The sequence below is a fragment of the Primulina huaijiensis genome, chromosome 3 (genome assembly GCF_012295235.1).
Source record: "Primulina huaijiensis isolate GDHJ02 chromosome 3, ASM1229523v2, whole genome shotgun sequence".
In the NCBI taxonomy this organism is placed as follows: Eukaryota; Viridiplantae; Streptophyta; class Magnoliopsida; order Lamiales; family Gesneriaceae; genus Primulina; species Primulina huaijiensis.
Genome location: NC_133308.1, coordinates 21,673,218 through 21,695,782, shown reverse-complemented (window position 1 = coordinate 21,695,782; position 22,565 = coordinate 21,673,218). Strand labels below are relative to the sequence as shown.

The following is a 22,565-nucleotide window of genomic DNA, read 5'->3' as shown; positions in this document are numbered from 1 at the left end:
AATGAAAGTATAGTATTGTAGAGAAGCGTTAAATTATTAAGAAAAAAACAAACTCGGTGAGGGTAAAACCTATTTGTGATCCATGTATGTAATTAGACTTGCATTGTCAATTATGCAGACACACCAAAGATCTCAAAGATGTCTTTAGAATACCATAATCAATTTTATGTATGAATCTCGGTCATTAAGCAGGGATGCCCATTTTGTCATCTAATGTTCATTCTAACTCTGCACCTTATTACGAGGTTTATGATTTTCATTGTATAAATCAATCATTGATTTTCTTAACAGCACATGAATAGGCTTCTCCAGGGCCCACTGACGTATACAGCTCGTCTAAGAATCATGAATTTTCACCTTAATCACATGTTAAATTAACTTTTTATATTTATTTATCTTTTATATGTCTACCAATCGATGAATTTTCAAGAAAACAAGAATGGGGGACTGACTGTGAATTTAATAAGTAATTACATTAGGACATCAAGACCACCTCTTTGTTTTCAAAAAAAGTCTGCTTGTGTGACAAATATTCTATACTTGGACAGTGACACAAAACAACACTATATATTGAATCAAGAATTTAGAAAATTATCAAAAAACTTGGGAAATAAATTTAACATCATACTGAACCCTGCCATAGAAATTTTAGGAAGCAAAAAATCAGATACCTTGCGGCCTGGTTACTTGGTTATGTCTATGACATTCCTCAATGCGTCATTATATTTCCCTTTTTTTACTGATCATATTAATTAGCCAAAGCCATCCCTCACTTGGGTGAGGACTTAAAACCCCAACCATGTTCACATTTGGGGATTCAACAGCCGATGTGGGAACTTATAATCGTCTGCTATTAAGTCAGGCAAGAGATTTCCCACATAATGGCGTCAACTTTCCCATCTCAATCCCAACTGGAAGGTTCAGCGATGGATTCAACAACGCTGACTTTCTCGGTTAGTTCAACTGTTGATTTGTTTCATTTTCAAGAAATGGGGGCGATGTTTCACATGGTTATATTTTGTTGACTCTTCTTAAGTTTTATGTAAAATTTTCTTACTTCAGCAAAGCTTTCGGGCTCAGAAGAAGCCCATTCCTTTCTGCTTCTACTCGCTCTCAAGTCTCATTTCATGCACCATCTCTGCAAAAGGGTAAACTTTGCTTCTGGTGGTGCAGGTTTGCTAGATTCAGCCGGTTCAAATGTGGTAGGCCAAACTCAGAGGCTCGGTTATTTTTATATCTCTCCACTATATGGTAAGACTACATTGTTTTGGTGGACTCAACAATCAGTTATGCTGTTATCCGAGCAAACCATTCAATTTCTACAGCATGAGACAATCTAACTGCCCTGTCAGGTCAAGATGCAACGGAAACAATGCTGTCCAAGTCTTTGTTCTTCATCAATATAGGGAGAAATGACATAATCGGTTATTTCAAAAGCAATAGTATAATGCCTAAAGATGAGTTCATCTCCATTCTCATCTCAGCTCATTCTATCTATATCGGTGTACTTCTCTATTAACATAGGTTAAATCAATATCAATAAATCAAAATTCCTCATACAAGGGCATACCTTAAACCAATAATTTTTCATATCCATGGACATCAGACTTTGTATGGGCTGGGAGCAAGAAAATTTGGAATCATAAGCTGGCACCATTGGGTTACTGTCCACCCAGTAGACTCATCAGAAAAAAATACTAATGGAACCAATGGTTTCTTCAACGCTATGAATGATTTTGCAGTCACATTCTACACAGCCCTGGACAATCTTCTAGCCAACATCAGCTCGCAACTTCCTGGGATAAAGTATTCACTGAGACATGCATACAGAATGACAATTGATGTTATAAACAATCCAATAGCCTTTCGTTGAAAACTCAATACATTACTAGAATTATGATGCTTGGATCAGCATATGCTGCTCTGCTGTCAAAGCAACCACTGTTGAAAAAGGTTGAATTAATCTTACTCTTGAGTTTTCTAGTTTATGTCAATTGTCTCAGAATTTGAGAGCATGGTTATGGACCGCTAAACGCGCAAGGCCCCTGTAATTCAACAGCTACTCTTTTACAAACCGCAGCATGTATTTTTTCTGGGATTTGTTCCTTCCAACACATAAAGCCTTCCGTTTAGCTGCTCAAACACTATATTCTGGTCCACTATATTATGTATCACCAGCTAATTTCTCTCAATTGGCTATGGACAACTAATGAGCTAGTCAGACTCAAGAAATATTTCTGTTAGATGCCATATTCTGCATCAGAATAAATGAATTGTGACAGTAGATCATTATCAGGTCCATGGGAAAAAATAATATCAAGTTCAAGATGGCAAATGAATGCTTCATGTTATGTGTATTATGTAATACGACATCAATAAGTCTTAATAATAAAAACAATAAGTAAAATAATTATGATAAAATGACTGAAATTTACACAGAAAATAACACAATTTGAGCCAATACATGATGACTTCTCTCAACAAATTGATAGCCTACCAGCGTCAAACAGCAAAATCTCTCCGGGCATATCTAATAACATGCCGCCTCAGCCACAGCTGATACATCACCATATGAAAAGCATCCATCGTCTGAGGCTCCAAGTTCCACACCAAATGCTTACTCGCCGCCACACCCAGTTCTCTCATCTCCATGTATTTTTCCTCGCTCACGCCGTTCAACACAGACTTCATTCGCTCAGCGCCGCTCCTCGCCGCCACGAGCAGAGCCATGTCAGACCATCTCAGAACATCAAGGAACGGTAAGTCCTGGATCGGACGGTCCACAATCAACACCGGCACACAACCTACAGACATCGCCTCCACCATTCCAGCGACATCACCACTATAAACAAACAGACAAAACTTGCTCGTTTGAACATTCCGCATATAATCCAACGCCTCAGACTCCTCCACCAAAAAGTCATTGTGCAACTTCAATTCGTTGACTAAATTCGGCTCCGTTTCCCCGTCCCATTTCATGTATCCCAGAAAAGATTTATCGGTCATCGGATTTTCTTGGTCCTGCGCGTGGGAGAGAGCGAGTGGGGACATATTAAAGGCAGGCAAAGTGATGTCTTTATGCGGGACAAAATAACCTGAAACAACGGGGAAAACCGAGACTTGGACGGAATTTTTCTTCAGCTCGAGGACATTTCTGTCGGATGAATAATCGATACCTACCGGTGAAACAAAGAAATGATCAGCTCCTAGAGTTCGGTTCCAGTAGGGGTGGTTGTTTCTGAGGTCTCTGACTAAACGCGCCAGAGATCGCGCGGAGGTGCCAGGAGAGAAGGGAACGAAAAAGAGGTGACCTTCAGCGGGGTCCAAGGTGAGAAAGGGGCTGCGACAAAGGGAATTGTAGAACAGCGAAGTGGGAAGTTCGGGAAAAGAGAATGGAGACTTTGGTGTGTCGTAGATGAAAATCTTCAACGTTGTGAGCATGTTCTGGTAGTCTTGGAAGAGTGTGGTGGCGGACATGTATGGGGAGGGTGATCCGACAGCGAAATATGGTAGGATGAGGAAGAAGAGAAAAAAATACACGGCGGCGGTGGCAGCCATTGAAGTCAAAGGTCGAAGCTTGAGCTTTCTGTCACAGGTTTGGACAATAAATATGGTTGTTGGAACAACTGATTCTAGTCTTCTCATCTAGCAAAGATTATCAGATCATTATTACTATTAATTATAATGTCCAGATCCATTAATAATAATAAAGTCACTTTTATATTATTATATAGTTAACAAAAACATATATTATTTTGTTAGAAGACAGTGGAACCGACAGAAGGGCTTGAAGTTTTCAACTTACCATCGATTATAACAGGGAACAGTCGTAATAAATACAACCCTTTTGCAGAAATTTGCAAGGGCTAACGATAGTACAGAGTATTTAAAACTAACATATTACATGTATCATGGCAAGACAAGAAAAGTGTACAGGAATGTTTGAAAGAATCTTGGTAGAATGTACAGAGATGATGGTCTCTGGTGACATGAAATGAAATGGCTTGACTTTCAGTCGTCTTCTACGAGCATAAAGTTGCAAGGATCCGAATAGGCACCGTATTTGCGTCTAATTTGGTTCACATGCTTGTCTCTCATTTTTTGCATCTCCGACCAATATTCTGGCTCCTCCAGCAAACGCAATATCTGCCAATTCAGAATAAAAATAAACCATAACAGCTTTGATTGGTTAATGTAGATATATAGATATTATATATATAGGATCAAGAAAATTCATTTGAGCTGAATGTTACTGTTTTCATTGCGGGTCTTCTGGAAGATGAATGTAAGAGACAAAGGCGAGCCACGGCCATCATTATTTTCATCTCATCCTTGTCATGTTCTCCGTGAAGGATTGGATCGATTAGTCGTTCAGAGAGGCCGCTGTTGAGAAGAGACCTTGCCTGCATATCGCATTGGTGTTCTTAGAGATCCGGAAAACAAGAGGACTGCATCAACTTCATAAAGATGGTTCAGTTTTCGTTACCCATAGTACTAAGCATTCTTGATTAGAGCCGGGGCTTGTGCGAATAGCCTCATTTCCTGTAATTAGTTCCAATATCACAACCCCATAAGAGTATACATCGATCTTTTCATCGACTTTGCCGTACATCACGTACTCAGGTGCCTGGTATCCGAATGACCCACTCATGTAAACAGGCATCTTGCAGTCAGCAATTGATTCCTCAGTTTGAAGATCATGTGCTGCTGCAGCTCCAAATTCTGATAGCTGAAAGTTTTTTTTTTTTTTTTTTTAAAAAAATCATAATCTGAGATATAGCAGGTTTTAGTCCTTAGACTCTTGGTCGTCTGTTGCACCAACTCCAATAACCTTAATTATACATTCAAATGCAACTCAAACAGAACTTACCTGTGGTTCACAGTCTTTAGAGAGGAGAATATTAGATGATTTTAAATCTCTGTGAATTATGGGAGGATAACTTGAATGGAGATACTCTAATGCCTTGGCTACTCCAACGGCAACTTTCATCCTCTCACTCCAAATCAGTTGTTTGAGCCTTTGCTTCAGACTGGAATCTACCGAGATGTAAACAATAGCAAACATTTCTGCACAGCAGCAGTATCCAAGAAGTTGAACTATGTTCTCATGTTTAAATCCACTCAGCATTTCAAGTTCTCTACAGATGATTTTTTCAGAATCTTGAGAGGCCTTAATAACCTTAATTACAGCGGCAAGCCCAATGGCTTGATATACTTGAATACTCTCCCGTTCCTCGATCAAATTATCGGGACTAAAACTTTTTGTTGCGCAGCTGAGTTCTTCATACATAAATCGCCTGACGTGCCCTTTCATTTCTAACATAGCGAGAGACTGGAAGAATTTTGGGGAAAAATGATCGTGCTTATGATTCTTCTTTGTAACAGTAAGTTCTGATGATGGAGATGTCGAGGAAGTAGGCAATGACAAAAACTTTCTGAATAGATGTCTGGTTTCAGGCTGGCCACAGCAGTAGGATGCAGATACCGGGGATGAAAAGGAAGATCGAAGAACCCTATTAGTCAAGCCTTGCTGTGAAGTTCCCGCGTTTTGAAGAAGGATTTTTCCTCCATTATCCATTACCAATAGGTCACAAGTGGGAGGCAATGCTTTCAAGAATCCGGCGATGTCCGAATCTTCAGGGCTGCAGAGGAGCACAAAAGCAGAGTCAGAAATCTCTCTCTTGTAGCTTGTGTCTCAGTTTGAGTGACGGTTCCACTTTTACCATTGATTACTGCATCCAATTGCAAGAATGGTTGCAAAATTCAATCGAACTAAGTGGGTTAGTTCAGTTAAGTAACAGTTTCCAGCACAAATCTTTACTTCAAAATCCACCTGAAACATTAGTAACATATAAGAAGAGAATCTCCAAGTCGATAACGAAGTATAAAAGGCATTACAACCTGCTTTGATTTACAGATGTCTTCGTGGATGTGAAATGTATTGGGATCGAAAGTGTCATCGGACTGCTGCACATGAACAGCAAGAACACTATCCCCTCTCACAACTACCAAATTCAGCAACCGAAGCAGCATCTCCCTGCTGCAATTATCATGCTTCAAACCAATAATGACAGTCTTTTTCTTCACCAGCCTGGTTCCTCGGCGTGAGAAAATCCCCCCACTCCTCCTCGGATTCTCATCCATTATAGGAAAAATGGTTTTCAGTGAAACGAAGGCACCCCATCGCAGATTATTTTACATAAATTCATGTTTTCACCCAAAATAAATACCAACGGCGGTAGAGTATTTAAAACTAAATATAGCTCATGGTGGCTCGAGAAAGACAACGACTTGAAGGGAGAAATGGACAGGATAATAAATATTGATCTACGACATTAAATGCATGAATAAAAAAAACAAGCTTAAGAAGGGAAACAAGAAAGAATTCATTGTCCAGATAACTAAGCTACCTAACTACTATAGTTTCTTGATCTTGTGACTTAAAATTGTGATTCCCCCGTAGGTAGCAAACAAGTGAGAAAAGATTACATGATCAGAGCTTCCTTATCATCGAACAAATTGGTTTTTTCTGTGAGTGAGAATTACTTTCATGTACATCTCTTAGCTTGAGGCAGCAGGCATGACAGAGGCATTTCCCTTTTCGTTTTACTTATGATGTTGATCCTTTCCAGTCAATATCACCACTTCACACGTAACAGAAATATTACAACAAAATTTAATGTTGAAATAATTTCGCTCTCTGTACTTTTGATGTTTTAAAATTTCATTTTATGCTATTATTTATTGTACAGAGTTTATTAAATTTCTCATCCAAGTATTGATGGTCTGATTTATCTCTTCACGAAATCATTTATTAGTCGGTGTGGCACTTATCATAAAGTCTAAAAAAATGTCATAAATAGATAATTAATTTTGTATTCCTTTGGCATGGTTGATGAAATGCTACGTTTATATCTTAACATGTGTATAATATTAACGATGATAGTGTTAATGTGACAAAACATGAGTCGTTAAATCAATTGTTAGGATAATATTAGAGTAGCTTAAACTCGACCCAGATTTCTTTTAAATGAAAAGCAATAACACCATTATTTGCAGATCTTGAAAGGGAAACTAGACAAAAGCAACTTCAAATGCACATCTAACAAACCAATAGGAATAAAGCAAATCATAACACATTTAATGGGAAATTTACTCTTTGCTGAAACAAAGGTTAGAAAATATATCTCACCTAAAAGTTGAGTAACTATGATGTGAGAGAAAATAATGCCTTCCCAACATAGAATGGATCCATTAACCAAAAATTTAACATTTATAAAACAAGATACCCCAAGTTTTATTTTATATTTCATAGGCCTATACCTCATTTGTGCCTAGTAAAATGATCATCTTCGATTTGGTACTTCTGCAAGTGCTTTCCTTTTTCACTTTGCGACAAGATTGTGCTTTAGCAAATTTGAGCTTGTGCCCAACATCTTTTCCTTTTCTCATTTACCAGGATCTTGTGCTTCGTCTTGGTTTCGTGCAAAATCTAGATAAACATTGATGTTGTGTCAATACTGTTAACTTCAATGGGGCCAGGGATACTCTTGTATCATGTTTTCCAAGCAAAAGTTCATGGTATACACTGAAGACCTAAGTATTGATGCTTGCACTAATGATGTACACTACAATGGAAAAGATTATGATTGAATTGCTTGAAGAGAGATTTAATTTTTCAACATATGTTTTTTTTGAGCAAGTCTCCTTCCGAGACGGTCATGTATGTATTTATCTGTAGGATTGGTCGATCTGATCCATACTTAATGTAAAAAGTAATATTTTTAACATAAAAATTAATATTTTCATGGTCGGGTCGGGTCGGGTCGGATATGATATATTTGTCTAACAAAATTAACATGTGAGATGTCCAATTTGTGTGTTTTTATGTAGCTATTTCATCCACTTAAAGAATTGATTTTAGTTATTGAATCGATGAAATAGCCTAAAAGTTTGATGTGTAGATCATTCATAGATGTATGAACTCAACACCCGATGTGGAATATACAAGAAGTTGCACGATCTGTGAACCAGATGTTTAGATCGTTCGCTTTCTTGTTTTAGTGCTAGAAGTCCATAGAAAGCTCCAAAATTGGAAGAAGCATGCTAAAGACGTCAAACATGAGGGAAAGATAGGGCTTTGTCTGATTCAGGCCCGTTCATCAACTAAAGTCAGAGAAGCTTCCTTTTACCAAAGAACAATTAGTTTGAAAAAAAAAATCAAATACATCTCCACACTTATTCACACTACATTTATACTAATCACGATATATTTCAAATCTTTTCATTTACAATCTCTTGGGATTAATATAATTATAATATAAATAAGTAGAGTTTTCTTAGTTCAACTTTTTATCATTAAAAATAAAATCGAAAACATAGATTTTAAATGACTCGATCCAAATTCAATCTTAGAGTTTTTAACTAACATGTTTAAGTCACTTCCAGTGCAAAATAATAATAGCTATTTGTGTTTAGTTGCTAGGTATTTTTTTTTTCTCAACTGCATTTTGAGCGATGATTTTAGTAGCTCATTGTTTTAGAGACCATTTTTGTCGACAAAAGGAATATTCATCAACGTTCATGCACAAATATCATGAGCAAAAAGGGGTGACCGAACGAAAAAATAAACATCTCCAAGAAATGGTTTGGACTTTACTTTTTACTACTAAAGCTCCTAACTACCTTTAGGGATGCATTTTGAACTGCCACCTACTTAATCGATACACACTCAAATCTTTCAAATTTATTTCCTCATTCCAGGCTCAAATTGGATAATCCTTTTCAAAAAAATTTGGTAGTGCAGCTGTTGTCGATTATCATAATCTCACACTTTCGAAGTTGGAACCACATGCACGTAAATGTATTTTTGTAGAATATCCTCAAAGTAAAAATGCCTCTCTAAAAATATACTGTGTCCATGGATGTCACCTAGTTTGAGGGCATCTCCTATCACACAAGTTCTCATCTTCAGGTTCAGAATCGTATTTGATATTCCTCACAACACTGACCTTCCCACACATGTTGAGGGAAACAATATCATGACAGCAACAAACAAAAATGAAAACATGTTCAAAGGGCTTGTCTATTCAAAGCAGCATCTGGCAAAAGCCACTATCCCATACTCCAAAGCATGACCAAGCTAGCATCTCCTCAGAGGTTGGATCAGGAAGTTGACGATGGCGCACCTACATTGTTCATGATAATATTTTACCAGGTAGCCTTTGGCATTTCCATCTCAAGACCAATAGATGGACTCGATCTCCCTATTGCGCTAGATCATGTACGAAACACCCCTGATCTAATTTTAAATCGTATAACAACATATCCCCTTCACTTCATGCCTTTGTCTCTCAAATGTCTAGTGCAGTCATTCCTAGCAATGTTCATGAAGCTCTAAGAGTTTCTAACAATTTATGCAGAGTGCAACATTGGAATCAATCATGATGTAATCAACTTCAGGCTTTTTCTAACTATTTTCGGTATCAGTCCATGATCCCCTATCTAAACATCAAACTTTCAATCATAATCTTTCCGGTGAGAGAAAACAAAAGTAAAAAAAATGCATCTCCATCAGTAACACAGTTAACAGTAATTAGGTCTCCAGTGTATGCCATAAACTTTGCTTGGAAAACATCGGTGTGATGACCTGCATGGAACGGAAGTTTGACACCATCAGTTTCCCAATCCCAGAGTTTGATCCCCGATACAAGAATATCACCAGCTGCATTGAAGCTAACAGTGTTGACACAGCCAGAATGTTTAGCTAGATTTCGCACGAAACCAAGACGAAGCACAAGATCGCGGTAACAGGAGAAAAGGGAAACATATATCCACAAACTCGAATTTGCTAAAGCACAAACATAGATTGTATCATAAATAATTATTGTTACGTGTGTTTCAGTTAATTGAAGATGCAAAAGGAAATACAAAAATATGTAGACTTTCTCCACTTAAATTCAAGTGACAGAAATCAAAGCAATTTGGTATTGGAAGTGCTCATAATTAGGTATTGCAAATTCTCATAATTCACTTGAGCTATATCAAGTACTTAATCACCCAAAGGCAGGAAATGTCGATAACTTGCAATAAATCCAACTATAAGAAAACCTAACAAAAGTATTGCTGAGATCCTTTATTGGGCAAACATTAGCAAGACGGCATCTCTCAACTCAACCAATAACCCTGAAACACTATTACTAAATTCCATGAAATCAAGAGTGTGAACGCATATAAGCTATTTAGTATGTCCATCAAGGAGAGATTATAAATTCAGTTTCAGAAGGAAAGCAAACAGAATAGCAGCGGCGACAAAATCTTAAAACCAGGAGCAATGACACATTCAAATTAGGGTATAAATTAAATGAACCGAATAAAAAGTATTGTGAGCAAGTAGACTGCATTAGGCAGGCTAGACATTTAAAGTAGAAGCAAAGATTTAGAAGGTAATAAAAGGTGGTGGGGATTGTAACTAGTGATGCAAGGTGACTGTAAATACAAGAGTTAAGAGAAACTAAAAGCACTAACTAAGCTTCTATGCGACAGCCGACAACATAAAATAATCTTCCTTCATGAATAGATAAAATAATTGAACGAGGCAGGAAACCTCGTGCAACATCCTATGCAGTTCATCTCTATCTTTACCAACTTGATCCCTATTATTGCCATCAACCGTACAGATCGACCCTGTGAATTCTCGAAGTAGCGCCTCGACAAAGGACAAATCTGAAGTAAAAACAAACAACAGTTTAAACTTGTATAGAAAAATAACAGGCACTAAACCCTGATATAAACAGATTAAAGAGGATTAAGTAGCCAAACTGGTAGCTCTAGAATCTTGCATGTTTTGTTTAATCGCAAATGAATTATAACAGACAAGAGCTGGGGATGCGCCACAAACAAGAAATTGAAAATAGAAGCTAAACAGCATTAAATTCTCTGCTGCCTCAATATAAAGGTTTATACCACAATTAGCCATCCAGTGAAGTTATTTAGCCAAGTTAAAAACATGGAATACAATTTGAACCAAACATTGAGATAATTCTCAGCAATTTATCAATATATCCATCGCTGACAATATCCAGTGAAGGTGTCTCTTTGCCAGCATTAAGAAACATTAAAGGAGTAAAGAAAAGAAACTTTTCCAATCCAGTAATTAGAAACCAGGGGTATAAAAAAGTGTCTACATGTAGTTTATCACTGTACCAGAGATGGAAGTACTGCCGTTTGAATTAATAGCCGGAATTGTTATAACTATTTCTCCAAGCCTAAGCTCGTAAAATATCTTGGTGAAAGTGAGGCACGTCCTTGTTTTCATGCAAACATATCACCCTGCAGTCTGGACAGGCAGAAATATCATAAAATGAAATCATGATTGTTTCATACATTTCACAAATAGTGAAAATAGGTGAATACCTAAGTGAAAAATATACTCGAACAAACAAATATATATATATGATAATCAACCAAGAAATATCTTTTTTTCCAATGTATTTGATAAAAGATGTGTTCTCTGAAGCAGGGTATTGCCAGACATACAAAGAATATCATTACACTCAGATAGTCAAAATTCCGAAAGGTAATCAATCAAGTTATCGTCACAATCATTTTATTCTTCTTCCCGGCGGATAAAAGGATAACTTTCCCATCCACAATGTCATCAAGCTCGATTTTCTTGGCATCACTATCAACTCTGTTGTTGTTCAAATAAAGTCCCCCTTGCTTGAGCAGACGACGGGCTGCTGATTTACTCTCCAGCAAACCAGTAGAGACAGTGAGATCAACAAGAGACAGGTTTAAGACCTGGTCTTGGCGCAAAGAACACGATGGAACATCCTCTGAGATTGTCTCAATTGTCTTCCAATCCAGTTCCGTTTTGGCACCCGGCCTCAATGCCTGGGTAGCTTTTAGCGCCTCGTCAAGTCCCTCTCGCCCATGGACAAAAAGGGTAACTTCCTCGGCAAGCCTATGCTGAGCAGTATTGGGGACATAGCCAGGTCCCTGCATTGACTTTTCAATCTGGAAGATCTCATCAATACTGAGGAAAGTAAGGATTTTGAGAAATCTGATAACATCAGCATCTGAAACAGAGAACAAGTACTGGTAAAACTGGTAAGGTGACATGAGGGAGGAAGAGAGCCAAATGGCACCATCCTCGGATTTGCCAAACTTGGTGCCATCACTCTTGAGGAGAAGAGGGAAGGTAAGCCCATAGGCTCCTTCGGCCTGAAGAATTCTTCGAATGAGATCGGTGCCAGCAGTGATGTTGCCCCATTGGTCGCTGCCTCCAATCTGAACATTAACCCCATGGTCGCGGAAGAGATAGAGAAAATCATATCCCTGAAGCAGCTGGTATGTGAACTCAGTATAGCTCATGCCCTTCTCCGATTCAAGCCTCTTGCGAACGCTGTCCTTAGAAATCATGGTGCCCACCCTGGCGAATCTTCCCACATCCCTCAAGAAATCCAGCAGCTTTACATCCTTCCACCAGTCGTGATTGTTTAACATCGTGAAAGAAGAAGAAAAAGAAGACGAGTCGCGTCCAATAATACCCTGAATGGTGGCTGAGATTGCAGATACGTTCCTTTCGAGTGCAGCAGGATCGAGGTCTGGCCTCTCAAGTGACTTACCTGAGGGGTCACCGACGCGACCAGTGGCTCCGCCGATGAGAGCAACCGCTGAGTGGCCACAGCGGAGGAACCATGAGAGAACGATGATACCAAGTAGGTTTCCGAGGTGAAGACTGTCGGCGGTGGGGTCAAAGCCACAATATACCTTCAAAGGAGAATGGCGGAGTGATTCGCTGGTGATGGAATCGAGAAGGCCCCTCTCTTGCAGAATTTCGACCACATTCCGGCGTGAACAGTAAAGGCGGTTGAAGGAGCGGAGATGATGTGGAAGAGACGCGGGGGAAGCAGGGAAAAACAGCCTCCAATTGGTGGCGGAGACAAGAAGAGTGTGACCCCGCACTAGAGAATTAGCAATGAATCCCATCTACCTATCCTCGCTCTCGCACTGGAAAATTCTGATTTATTTATGTGAAAAAACTAAATATTGCCACTAATTTCATCAGTAATGAGGAGTAGTTTTGTGACTTTTGCTGTCTACTTCGGCAAATTTCTCTTCTCTATCAATTCATCAATGGTGTGAAGGATGAACTATGTCGTAAAACTGGCTTATTTATTAGTTCCTTCGTCTTAGTTTTTTTCACTATTATTATTTCCTGGTGGAGGCACATGATAGCGATCAATTTCTACATGAATTTACCAGCACTTAAGAAGCTCGATGCAATTTCTACATTTCATTCGATGCAATGTTAATAGTCCTTTCTCAACATCTCTATTAAGATTCGACATTCTGTTCATCGCCTCCATTGCCCAGTACCCGGGAAGATCTGTTTCCCAGGCCTCAGCTCAGTAAGAGGGGGGATTTTGGGAGTATCATACCATATGTTAGACAAGGTGGTGCCTGCTGATTTGGACAAACTCTCGTCTTATGCTGGGAGTCTTGGTTCCAGAAGAGTTCATGAGAATGCTCTGGAGTGTGACTGAGTTGTACAAGCATAAAGCTACAGGCCCAATACAAGAGGGCAAAACGCACGACAAGTGCATGTTTTTTCTTTTATATCAGTGCTGGCAAACAAATTAAGCCAGTCTAGGGGAATAACTGAAGAGCCACATTTTATATATAAAAATACATGTACATACAGTACATTCTGAAGCAAGGTGATGAAATTATACAATTTGATTTATAAATTAGAAAAGATTGGTCAATTAGCACCGAACTTGAGAGAGGATAGCGTTGAAAACAAGGTTTAAGAAAATGAATGAAATGTTTTAAGAAAAGTAAACTGATTATTGACAAAGAGTGCATTCTGTAAAATCCTATGGCCCTCTCCCTTCAAACACTCGAAGTTACAACTTCAAAACATAATTAATTTATACATATAGGCCTCCAGCATTTTCAGTACATCCAAGCCAAGTCCTGCACACAAATAGGAACGACGACAAATTCAGTGTGAGCCTTACAATGAAATGTATTGGTAAAATCCAAAACACAAATGTAAAAAAATAGATTTTTTTGTTTGCCTGGGATACAATACAACATGCCATGTCTAATCTGAGAAGCAAAATATCAATACCATCTACAACCAATTCCCTAACTCGTTACCATGATTACCAGTTTCTTCTATATACAATTAATTTCTTTGTACCAAATAATTTTTGCAAGAAGTTAAGGGTTATGCTAAATAACCAAATGAGACCCAGAAAACTCTCAAAATTTGAATAGATTTCAGCGATTGCACTTACTTCAATTCTGGGGGATGGAGTACATCCATTCTGGAGGCGGCCAAAACATCTTGGAATACTCACTTGAACTACCAATTGGCTCGATGCTCCCACTCCCTAGATCAAACACTCCAGCTCCCCGACCCTTCCACACCTCATCCTCTTGCCTCCCACTACAATGATTCGTAAAAAGTATGCAGTTCCCTTTGCAACTCACATCCGATGCATTGACAGAAAAGGCAGAATTTTCACCCAAAAACAACATTCTATCCCCCAGATCACTCACCTCAATCCATCTCCCTGCATTCTCATCCAAACGGAACACCTTAAACTTTAAAGTCCTCTCACTCATACCACAATCATAAAACTCGAACCATTCATCAAAATCCATATTATTCTCAGGTCCACTGCTCAAATACATGTCCACCAACAGCAATTCCCCGTTCGAGTTGACAAGAAACTTCTTATCCCCACCGAATACTGAATTCGCGACAACCTCCACGCTCAAATCCACATAATTCACCAAAACTGTTCTCCCCGAGTTATCAACTGCGTATAATTTCCCTTCCCTAAAAATCACATCATCGTAGGGTGAAGGGAAATCATCAATAACCCTCCATTTTTCATCACCAGACTTATAAACCACCAACTTGCCAGAAAGATGAATGGTCAAAAGCACAAACCCGTTATTTACATCCGAAATAACCGCAACTTTTTCCATGTAAAGATTTCCAGCCTCAGCGATCGAGTTAGCCCTCGGTTTAAAATCAATGTACTGAAGGGCATATTCTTGACCCAACTCCTTAACCCTAAAGTTGAAGAAACTAAAAAACATGGGGAAACCAGTGGGGAATGGCTTGAGCGGGGATCGGGTAAGCGGGTTGAGAAGGTGGCTTCGGTTGGAATTATCGCGTTCGAGTTTGACAATCCATGGCGGTTGATCGTGGGGTTGGGCTGAGTGGATAGAGTAGATAGTGCGTTTGGAGAGATAAAATCCCCAAGTGGTGTCAGAGATGCCTGAATTGGGAAGAATAGGGAAGCGAGATGCGGAGGATGGTGGTGATGGGGAGGCGGAGCGCCAGGTGGGGCAGACGGAGCGGAAGCGTAGGAGGTCGGTTGAAGTGGGGAGGTGCTCACAAATATGGTGGAGCAGCTCGGCCGGGAGGTTCGCCCAATTCGCCATGGATGAAATTAAAATTTGGTTGCAGTGTGTGTGAAATGATGCTGCTTCTGTTTTCGGAGACGGTGATTCATATATATGTGTGTATATATATATATACACACACGTGCGTTGCACCCGAGAAACATACGTGGAAGTAATTAGAATTTGAAATAAAATTAGTTAAAAAAAATGATAATCTAATTGTAAATTTTGATAATTCGTATTAATTAGCATATATAACTAATTTAGAAAAAAACATATTTTTTTAATTTAAAAAAAGATTTGGATTATTAAAATTTTTCTCATTTCTTTTTTATCATATTGTTTTCTTTTGTTATTTGTCATATTCTCTCAATAATACATATATTTTATTACAATATTCAATTATTTTAATCTTTTTTAATAATCAATTATATGCAATTTTTTATTTACAATGTTGTTTGATTATTATTCTCTTTCATGTAAATTGACAACAATTTCTACTTGATGATTTTATTTTCCTAGTCACCTTTAATTTATTAGAAACTTATACTTGATAACATATAAACTACACATTATTATTAGGGGTTAGCAAAATTTCGTTTAAATCGAATTAACCGACCGAATCGAGTCAATTCGAAAATTCGGTTCGGTTATTTCAGAAATTCGGTTTTCAAATTAAAAAAATCGGTTATATCGGTTAATTCGATCGGTTCGGTTACGGTTTTCAAAATTTTGAAATCGGCTAAATGAATTAACCGATATAATAAATATTATTATTTAATAAATTTTTATTATCTATCAATTTTAATATATATTTTTATTTTTAATTTTAAAATCAGCCCTAATTCTAAAGAAAAATTTGTGATGTATGCGCTTTTATGTTTTTATGCATTTGTGTAGATTGTAGTGTTTAAAAAAAATTACATATATAATTAAAGTTAAATCACAATTTTTTTAAAACTAATCAGTTAATTCGATCACCAACCGAATTAACCAATTTTAATTCGGTTCGTTTTCATCGGTTATGAAAATTAATTTAGTCGGTTCGGTTATTGCTAAATATTTCGGTTCGGTCCGGTTATGATTAATTCGGTTCAGTTTGGTCGGTAACAGAACTGACCGAATGCTCACCCCTAATTATTATAACAATCTATCATCACATAAAAAGTACTGATGGATTGATTTAAATAAATATTGATTAAATGTTGTCATTTATTTGCAATTTATAATAATAATATTTTTTACAATAAATCATCTTTTTACCGACTCTTATGACACTTATTTTAATATTTCATATTAACTCATAAGTATAATTAATACAATCAAATTACTAATGTCATATCGGTATTACCTTCAGAAAAATAATACATTTAGTTTTTCTAATTGTTTAAATATCTTAACGGGAACATTTGTGTACTTTTTCTCCTGAGAAAAACTTATTACATTTATAAAGTTTGTGTAAGGCCATGTAATTAATTATCCGATAATTATGGCATAATAATTAGAATAATTATTGAGTTGTAAATTAAAATAATTAATTATGCCAAATAAATTCAAGAAGTGTATTAAAAATATGTATTTTAGAATATCGGAGAATTTAACGATATAAAATACATATAGAGTTTAAATAACACACGAGAGCAAAATAAATACAGACCGAGATAAATGGGCTTGAGTTACTATTTTAGTAACCAAATACACAATATATAAAATACATATACATACACATAACTTACCAAATAAGAGAAGGAAGAATCGAGAGAAAGGAAAGAAAGAAGAGATAAACATTTCCCAAAACCCATTTCCCGTCACTTGTGTAGCGGCTGCGGGAAAGTAGCGATTTCTCCTCCGTCCGGCGTCCAAATCTCGATCGGTCTGAAGGGGTGTCTTTCTAACATCCTAAGCTTCGATTTAAGTCCGAAATCGCGAAGTTTGAGCAAGGATTCGGGTAGATCGAAGCTGCTGTTCCGGTGCTCTGTTCTGCGCGAATTCTTCCCGTTTTTGGGTGAGCGTTTTTGGGTTGCTGCGATTTTTGTAGTTTGAATTTGTAGAAATGACCTAAAAAGAACTTGTAGCTCTATTTGTTAGCTTTCTTTAGCCGCTAGAATCATCAAATTTTGATAAGAAACGGAATTGATATGATTTTCCTACCAAAATGTGTCGAATCGAATTCTGCAAGTGTGCTGTGCAGAACACCTACTGTAATTCGGGTTTATGACATATAAGCACTCGGATTCTGGGTTTTTGGTTAAAATGAAAGTTGTAGAGCTATGTGTTATCTTCGTAATGATATAAGATTCGTTAAATTCGATTAAAAATTGAGAGAGTTATGCATGTTTTACTGAAACTGCGCAGTATTAGAGTTCTGTCCGCGAAATGTGTGAGTAGCAGCGTGTTCTTGTAAATTCTGGCATTAATCTACTCAGATTCTGGAATTGGTTTATTCTAGAAAAAGTTAGATATTCGAGTTATCTTTCATTTCCAATTGGCGAATATTGATTTCAGTTAATATTGAGCGAGATACGAATTTTATGCTCTTTTGTGCCAAATTAGACATTGGTATGGAATGTAATTTTTATGATCGGTTTATTGTTGCTTTGTTTAGGCCAAGGGTCTTGTCGTGAAGTTGTTAGTGGATTTTCAAGTTGGTATATGTATGTTACAGCTCGGTAACATACGACGGCAAAACATAAATTATGTTTAATTGTCATTCTGTGTTACATTGATCGGGTGTATGACTTGTTGACTGTTATAAATTGTTAAATGCCTTCGTTGTGATCTATGTTTATTATTATGACATACTATTGACATTTAGCATCGGGCATACAGTTATGACATTCATGTTGAGCCCTATCGTTCTTGTTAGCCCATTGTTGATATCCGTTGTTATCTGGCACTGTTGTTTATCTCGGGATCATTGTGTGGCTGATAGGCCTATACACATGAAATCGTAGATGTGATTGAACAATTCCGTGGTTAGTGCAGCCTTTTGAGGTGAGCGCTGGGATTGTGTCATCTAGTTCGTTCTGTTGTGCCATTCTGTTATAGCATATCAGCTGTATGGAGGCCGAGTCAGGGGTGTTATTCAGCACAGCTTGGCATACCTCGCATACTTGGCAGGGCGGTTTAGCTGCATGACGATGTAGCTCCCCTGTGTTGTTGCTCGAGCATTATTCCAGTTGTTATCGTACCGTTTGTTGGCTTCTGTTATCCCGGTTATTCGTTGAGCCTTTCATGCATTGCATATTACATTTTATTATATGATGATGCATGATTTATGAATATTGTTGTTATTGTTGAACTGTTTCATACCAGAATCCTAACCTCAGTTGTTTACTGGGGGGCTGCTGTGGTTGCTATTGGGCACCATGGTAGATCTCCCGAGTCGTTTTGCAGCATCAGGCCGAGGTTCCGCTAGTGGAGCTCGGGATTGAGGTTGGATTGCTTGGTTCTGTCAGTGGAGTTTCCCAGTTAGTCTATATGTATGTCTTGAGTTTGTTTCAGTTTTGTATTGTAGTTTATTTGCCGGGGAGATGCCCCGTGTATCTGTAATGATATTTGGTTGTTTTTGTGATGTTCTGAGTCGACCTTATGATTCTTATGATCTGGTGAGTATGTGGTAAGTTTTAATTTCTGTTTAGTCCTGGCCAGTGCGGCTATAGGTTGTTGACTTTGGTTTTTGTTTTTATGACTCTAGTTGGAGTATATTTTGATATAAAATGCTGCTTGAGTTTTTCGGGATGTCCTGCTTACGGGGAGGTCATGCCGAAATTTTTCTAGGCCCTGAGGTCCGTTTTAAAGTATTTTTAAACCATTTCCGCAGCAGTTTTAAATCAAATCATTATTGTTTGATCTTTAATTGTCGTTAGAGTAAATGGGCCTCACAGTTTGAACGGTAAATATAACTTTATAGTATATATTTAATTTGGAAACTGAATTCATTGTATGACAAACATTTCTTCCATTTCTATTTTTTTGTGTAACCCAAACAAATTAATATTTTTTCTCTTTTATCTTCTCCAACTCAATGTAAAAAGTTATAAAAAAATATTTATATCTAGAAAAATATTTTTATTTTTTTTTCTTGTTTATATATTTTGTTATATGTGAGCAAATATTCTACTTCATTGTCTTAATTGTCATATATGTTTACAATATAATTTGTGTACATTGAAGATGAATAAGTTCATTTTGTAGTTTTTTTATTACCTGGACTTAGGTTGATATATTAATATGTGATATACATAGATATAAAAAATTTTCAAATTCAATTTATTCACAATGATTTTTCATAATTAAGGCCAACTCAAAATAATAAAAATTAGGATTCATAATTATTTTAAATATGATATAAAAATAATACGTGGAAAATTTTTTTGACATTTTAGTTGCAAAATACAGTGATAAATACATGTAGGTGCATTATTTCATTGTGACAATTATAAATTTATTTAAACATCTTATTTCTCACTCAAGAATCAAAATTTGTTTATTTCTTATTTTGATTATCGACAAATCCAATATTTCTTTTAAATGTTTTTGTTAATGATATTTACATGAGTTTTATTGTATATTTATCCAATTTGAAAGGGATAAATTATAATTCAATATGTAATAATATTTGGAAACTGTATAATGCTTCTAAATTTAAAAACTGAGTAACATGTAAGGGATCAATTCAAAACTAAAAGTTGATGCAACATGTTTCTTCTAGTTTTACAATCGAATAATATAGGATCGAGCGTTTGTCGCTTTACCAAAAGCTATAATTGATGGTAACTATGCAAGTCAAATCTTTAAATCATACAACAGCTCAAGCGCCTACCCATAGTGGACAATTATTGTACCAAACAATATATCTCCTAATAATTACACCAATTGCAATCAATGAAAATCAAAGTCGCGATCTTAGCACTCATACCAATTGTAGGCTCAAGCGTTTACTGTTTTATCAAAACCTATAGATTATGGTAACAATGCAAATCAAATATTTTAAATAGTACAACAACTCAAGCACAACAATTCAATTACTCTACCCGACATGATCAATTATCGTACCCAACAATAAGTTTATGCAAATAACGTTTTACTATATCATATAAATTTATAAGACATTTGAGTGGAATATATATATACTTGATATTCTACACAAGTAGTAGAGAGAAAAAAAATCATTTTTCATTTATTTGAAATTTTATATTTTAAAATAAAAGAAAAATCAGAAAAGTTGACAAAATCCCGAAGCCCAAATTGAAAGTTGAATTGATACATTCATATTCATCATTAAATTTTACTATTTAATTTTAATAGATTTAACATGTTTATCCACTAAAAATATTGAAAAAATTGTTTATACAATTTAATAAAAAAAAGTCAAAGTACATCATTTTCTGATTCCGAATAACGATCACATTATTATTACGTTGCAATGATAAATAAATTATTATTTTTAGTTTATCATCATAGTCTTTACCTCAATAAACACATTTTCAAATGTAGGATGTTAAATTTAATATTGACATTAGATAATTGTAGTATTAATTCTAACATTCTTTTTTTATTCTTCTCAGTACATTAATTTTTCTATCTTCAAATATATTAATCTATTTATTATTGTATACAAAATATAATAATTATTTGGTTAATTGATCACATTTAAGATTAGATGTTTGGAAAAAATTCTAATATATCTTTAAAAACCAATAGATGATGAAAAATTAAGAAAATATAGAACACTACAGTGCATAAACCTTCGCTTTGTACAGTGACAAAAGATAAGGTGAGACCAAGTGAGATACTTATATATATATGAGTCTCATTCAACTTAGCCCAATATAATATTTTTATTAACCAACTTTGTCTTTCGTTTTTACTTCACTAACTTTGCAGTGTGACTCATTCACGCATTAACTTTTTATTTTTTTAGTACATAGTGGCCTCCACTCTCACCGACTTCAATCTTTAGAAGTCGGTATTAGTAGTTTATATGTAATAGACAATTATTTAATTTTATTTTCTGTCTTTTGATTAATTGTATAATTTTTTATGTTATACCTAATTCATTTTTAGAATTTTTATAATCATGATTAGAAGTGTTGCACGCATACAATATAAAATTAATATATTTTAAAATGTTAATATTGAAATGTCGAATAAATGTATAAATCATTATTTAAGAACTTTTAGAAAAACAGTATACATCATAATTCAGATTTAAAGATTAACATAAAAATAAATAATTGCGATGAATATCTTATAAAATAAATTGTGTTAGCTCAAAAAGATTAAATATGATTATTGTAAATGAATTTTTCTTAATTAATTAGAAAATTTTCAGGAAATACGCTGAATTAATTAGAATGTTTTTAATATAGTATGCCGATAGATGTTTTTCCATATGAGTTAGTGATTGAGTCCTTATGAACATTTAAAAAAACGTGTCTTTAGTTATAGTAACGGTGTCTTATAATTTAAAATATTAAATGAAACAAATTATCAAGATAAACAATTAATTAGGAAATTCAATAATATGTGATTACTCAATTAGTTTAATTGACACACTCTTTAATTTGCTGAATTAATAGGTTTTAAATCCACAATCACTGAGTTTGACAAGAATTCTTGTAGAATAAAATACAATTATAATAAATTACTTGATTGTATATGTAATAAAATTTTGTATATTTCATATATGTTTGATTTATTTCATTTACAAGGTTGAAATTATATATATTATGATATAAGATTTGTTATACATCTTAACATCGATAAATTCACTAAAAAATTATATATTAATTTTCGCTACCATATAATTCTGGTTTCGCTTTGTATATTCGTTTGTTTGAATTTATTATTCTTCATTTTACCATGACTCATAATATGTCAAACATGAAAATGAATATTAATTTAAAGAGATGATAATATTTATATATTGTAATAAACATATTTATCCCTCACAATACTGATAAAACTAACTTAAAAATAATATGTTGACGAACATATTGTCAGGAATCCAAAAATACAACTCAAATGTCAACTTTGACACTCAATTTTGAGTGACTGCCAAAATGTCTCAACAATCCATAATATTTGGACAAGATAGTAACATCACAATTTTGAAATCAAACTGATAT

General features: G+C 35.6%; 5 protein-coding genes and 1 long non-coding RNA gene across 7 annotated transcripts; 2 read left to right on the top strand and 4 right to left on the bottom strand.

Annotated features, from left to right (window-relative positions):
- Positions 1-799: 799 nt before the first annotated feature.
- Positions 800-1,519, top strand: LOC140972563 (GDSL esterase/lipase At5g55050-like). Its single transcript, XM_073434971.1, has 3 exons — positions 800-953; positions 1,063-1,173; positions 1,353-1,519. Exons 1-3 carry the CDS (start codon positions 800-802, stop codon positions 1,517-1,519), a joined length of 432 nt encoding a protein of 143 aa, XP_073291072.1.
- An 802-nt stretch (positions 1,520-2,321) lies between these two features.
- Positions 2,322-3,660, bottom strand: LOC140973714 (probable glycosyltransferase At3g07620). Its single transcript, XM_073436711.1, has one exon. The coding sequence runs from the start codon at positions 3,643-3,645 to the stop codon at positions 2,503-2,505; it is 1,143 nt and encodes a 380-aa protein (XP_073292812.1). The 5' UTR covers positions 3,646-3,660; the 3' UTR covers positions 2,322-2,502.
- Positions 3,661-3,795: 135 nt separating this feature from the next.
- Positions 3,796-6,588, bottom strand: LOC140973709 (probable serine/threonine-protein kinase PBL23). The gene is made up of 6 exons (XM_073436704.1): positions 5,902-6,588; positions 5,724-5,833; positions 4,871-5,642; positions 4,487-4,729; positions 4,254-4,403; positions 3,796-4,146 (listed from the first exon to the last, which is right to left on the bottom strand). Exons 1-6 carry the CDS (start codon positions 6,142-6,144, stop codon positions 4,012-4,014), a joined length of 1,653 nt encoding a protein of 550 aa, XP_073292805.1. The 5' UTR covers positions 6,145-6,588; the 3' UTR covers positions 3,796-4,011.
- A 4,841-nt stretch (positions 6,589-11,429) lies between these two features.
- LOC140973710 (tyrosine--tRNA ligase, chloroplastic/mitochondrial) lies at positions 11,430-13,143 on the bottom strand. Its single transcript, XM_073436705.1, has one exon. It carries the CDS (start codon positions 12,991-12,993, stop codon positions 11,587-11,589), a length of 1,407 nt encoding a protein of 468 aa, XP_073292806.1. The 5' UTR covers positions 12,994-13,143; the 3' UTR covers positions 11,430-11,586.
- A 511-nt stretch (positions 13,144-13,654) lies between these two features.
- Positions 13,655-15,535, bottom strand: LOC140973711 (F-box protein SKIP23). 2 transcript variants are annotated; one of them, XM_073436706.1, is made up of 2 exons: positions 14,306-15,535; positions 13,655-13,983 (listed from the first exon to the last, which is right to left on the bottom strand). In XM_073436706.1, exon 1 carries the CDS (start codon positions 15,469-15,471, stop codon positions 14,311-14,313), a length of 1,161 nt encoding a protein of 386 aa, XP_073292807.1. In that variant the 5' UTR covers positions 15,472-15,535; the 3' UTR covers positions 13,655-13,983; positions 14,306-14,310. The 2 variants fall into 2 exon arrangements, with proteins under 2 accessions (XP_073292807.1, XP_073292808.1); XM_073436707.1 differs by having other exon boundaries at positions 14,310-15,535.
- Positions 15,536-17,187: 1,652 nt separating this feature from the next.
- Positions 17,188-19,214, top strand: LOC140973708 (uncharacterized). The gene is made up of 2 exons (XR_012174670.1): positions 17,188-17,437; positions 18,038-19,214. It is a non-coding gene; the product is annotated as an uncharacterized lncRNA (long non-coding RNA).
- Positions 19,215-22,565: the final 3,351 nt, after the last annotated feature.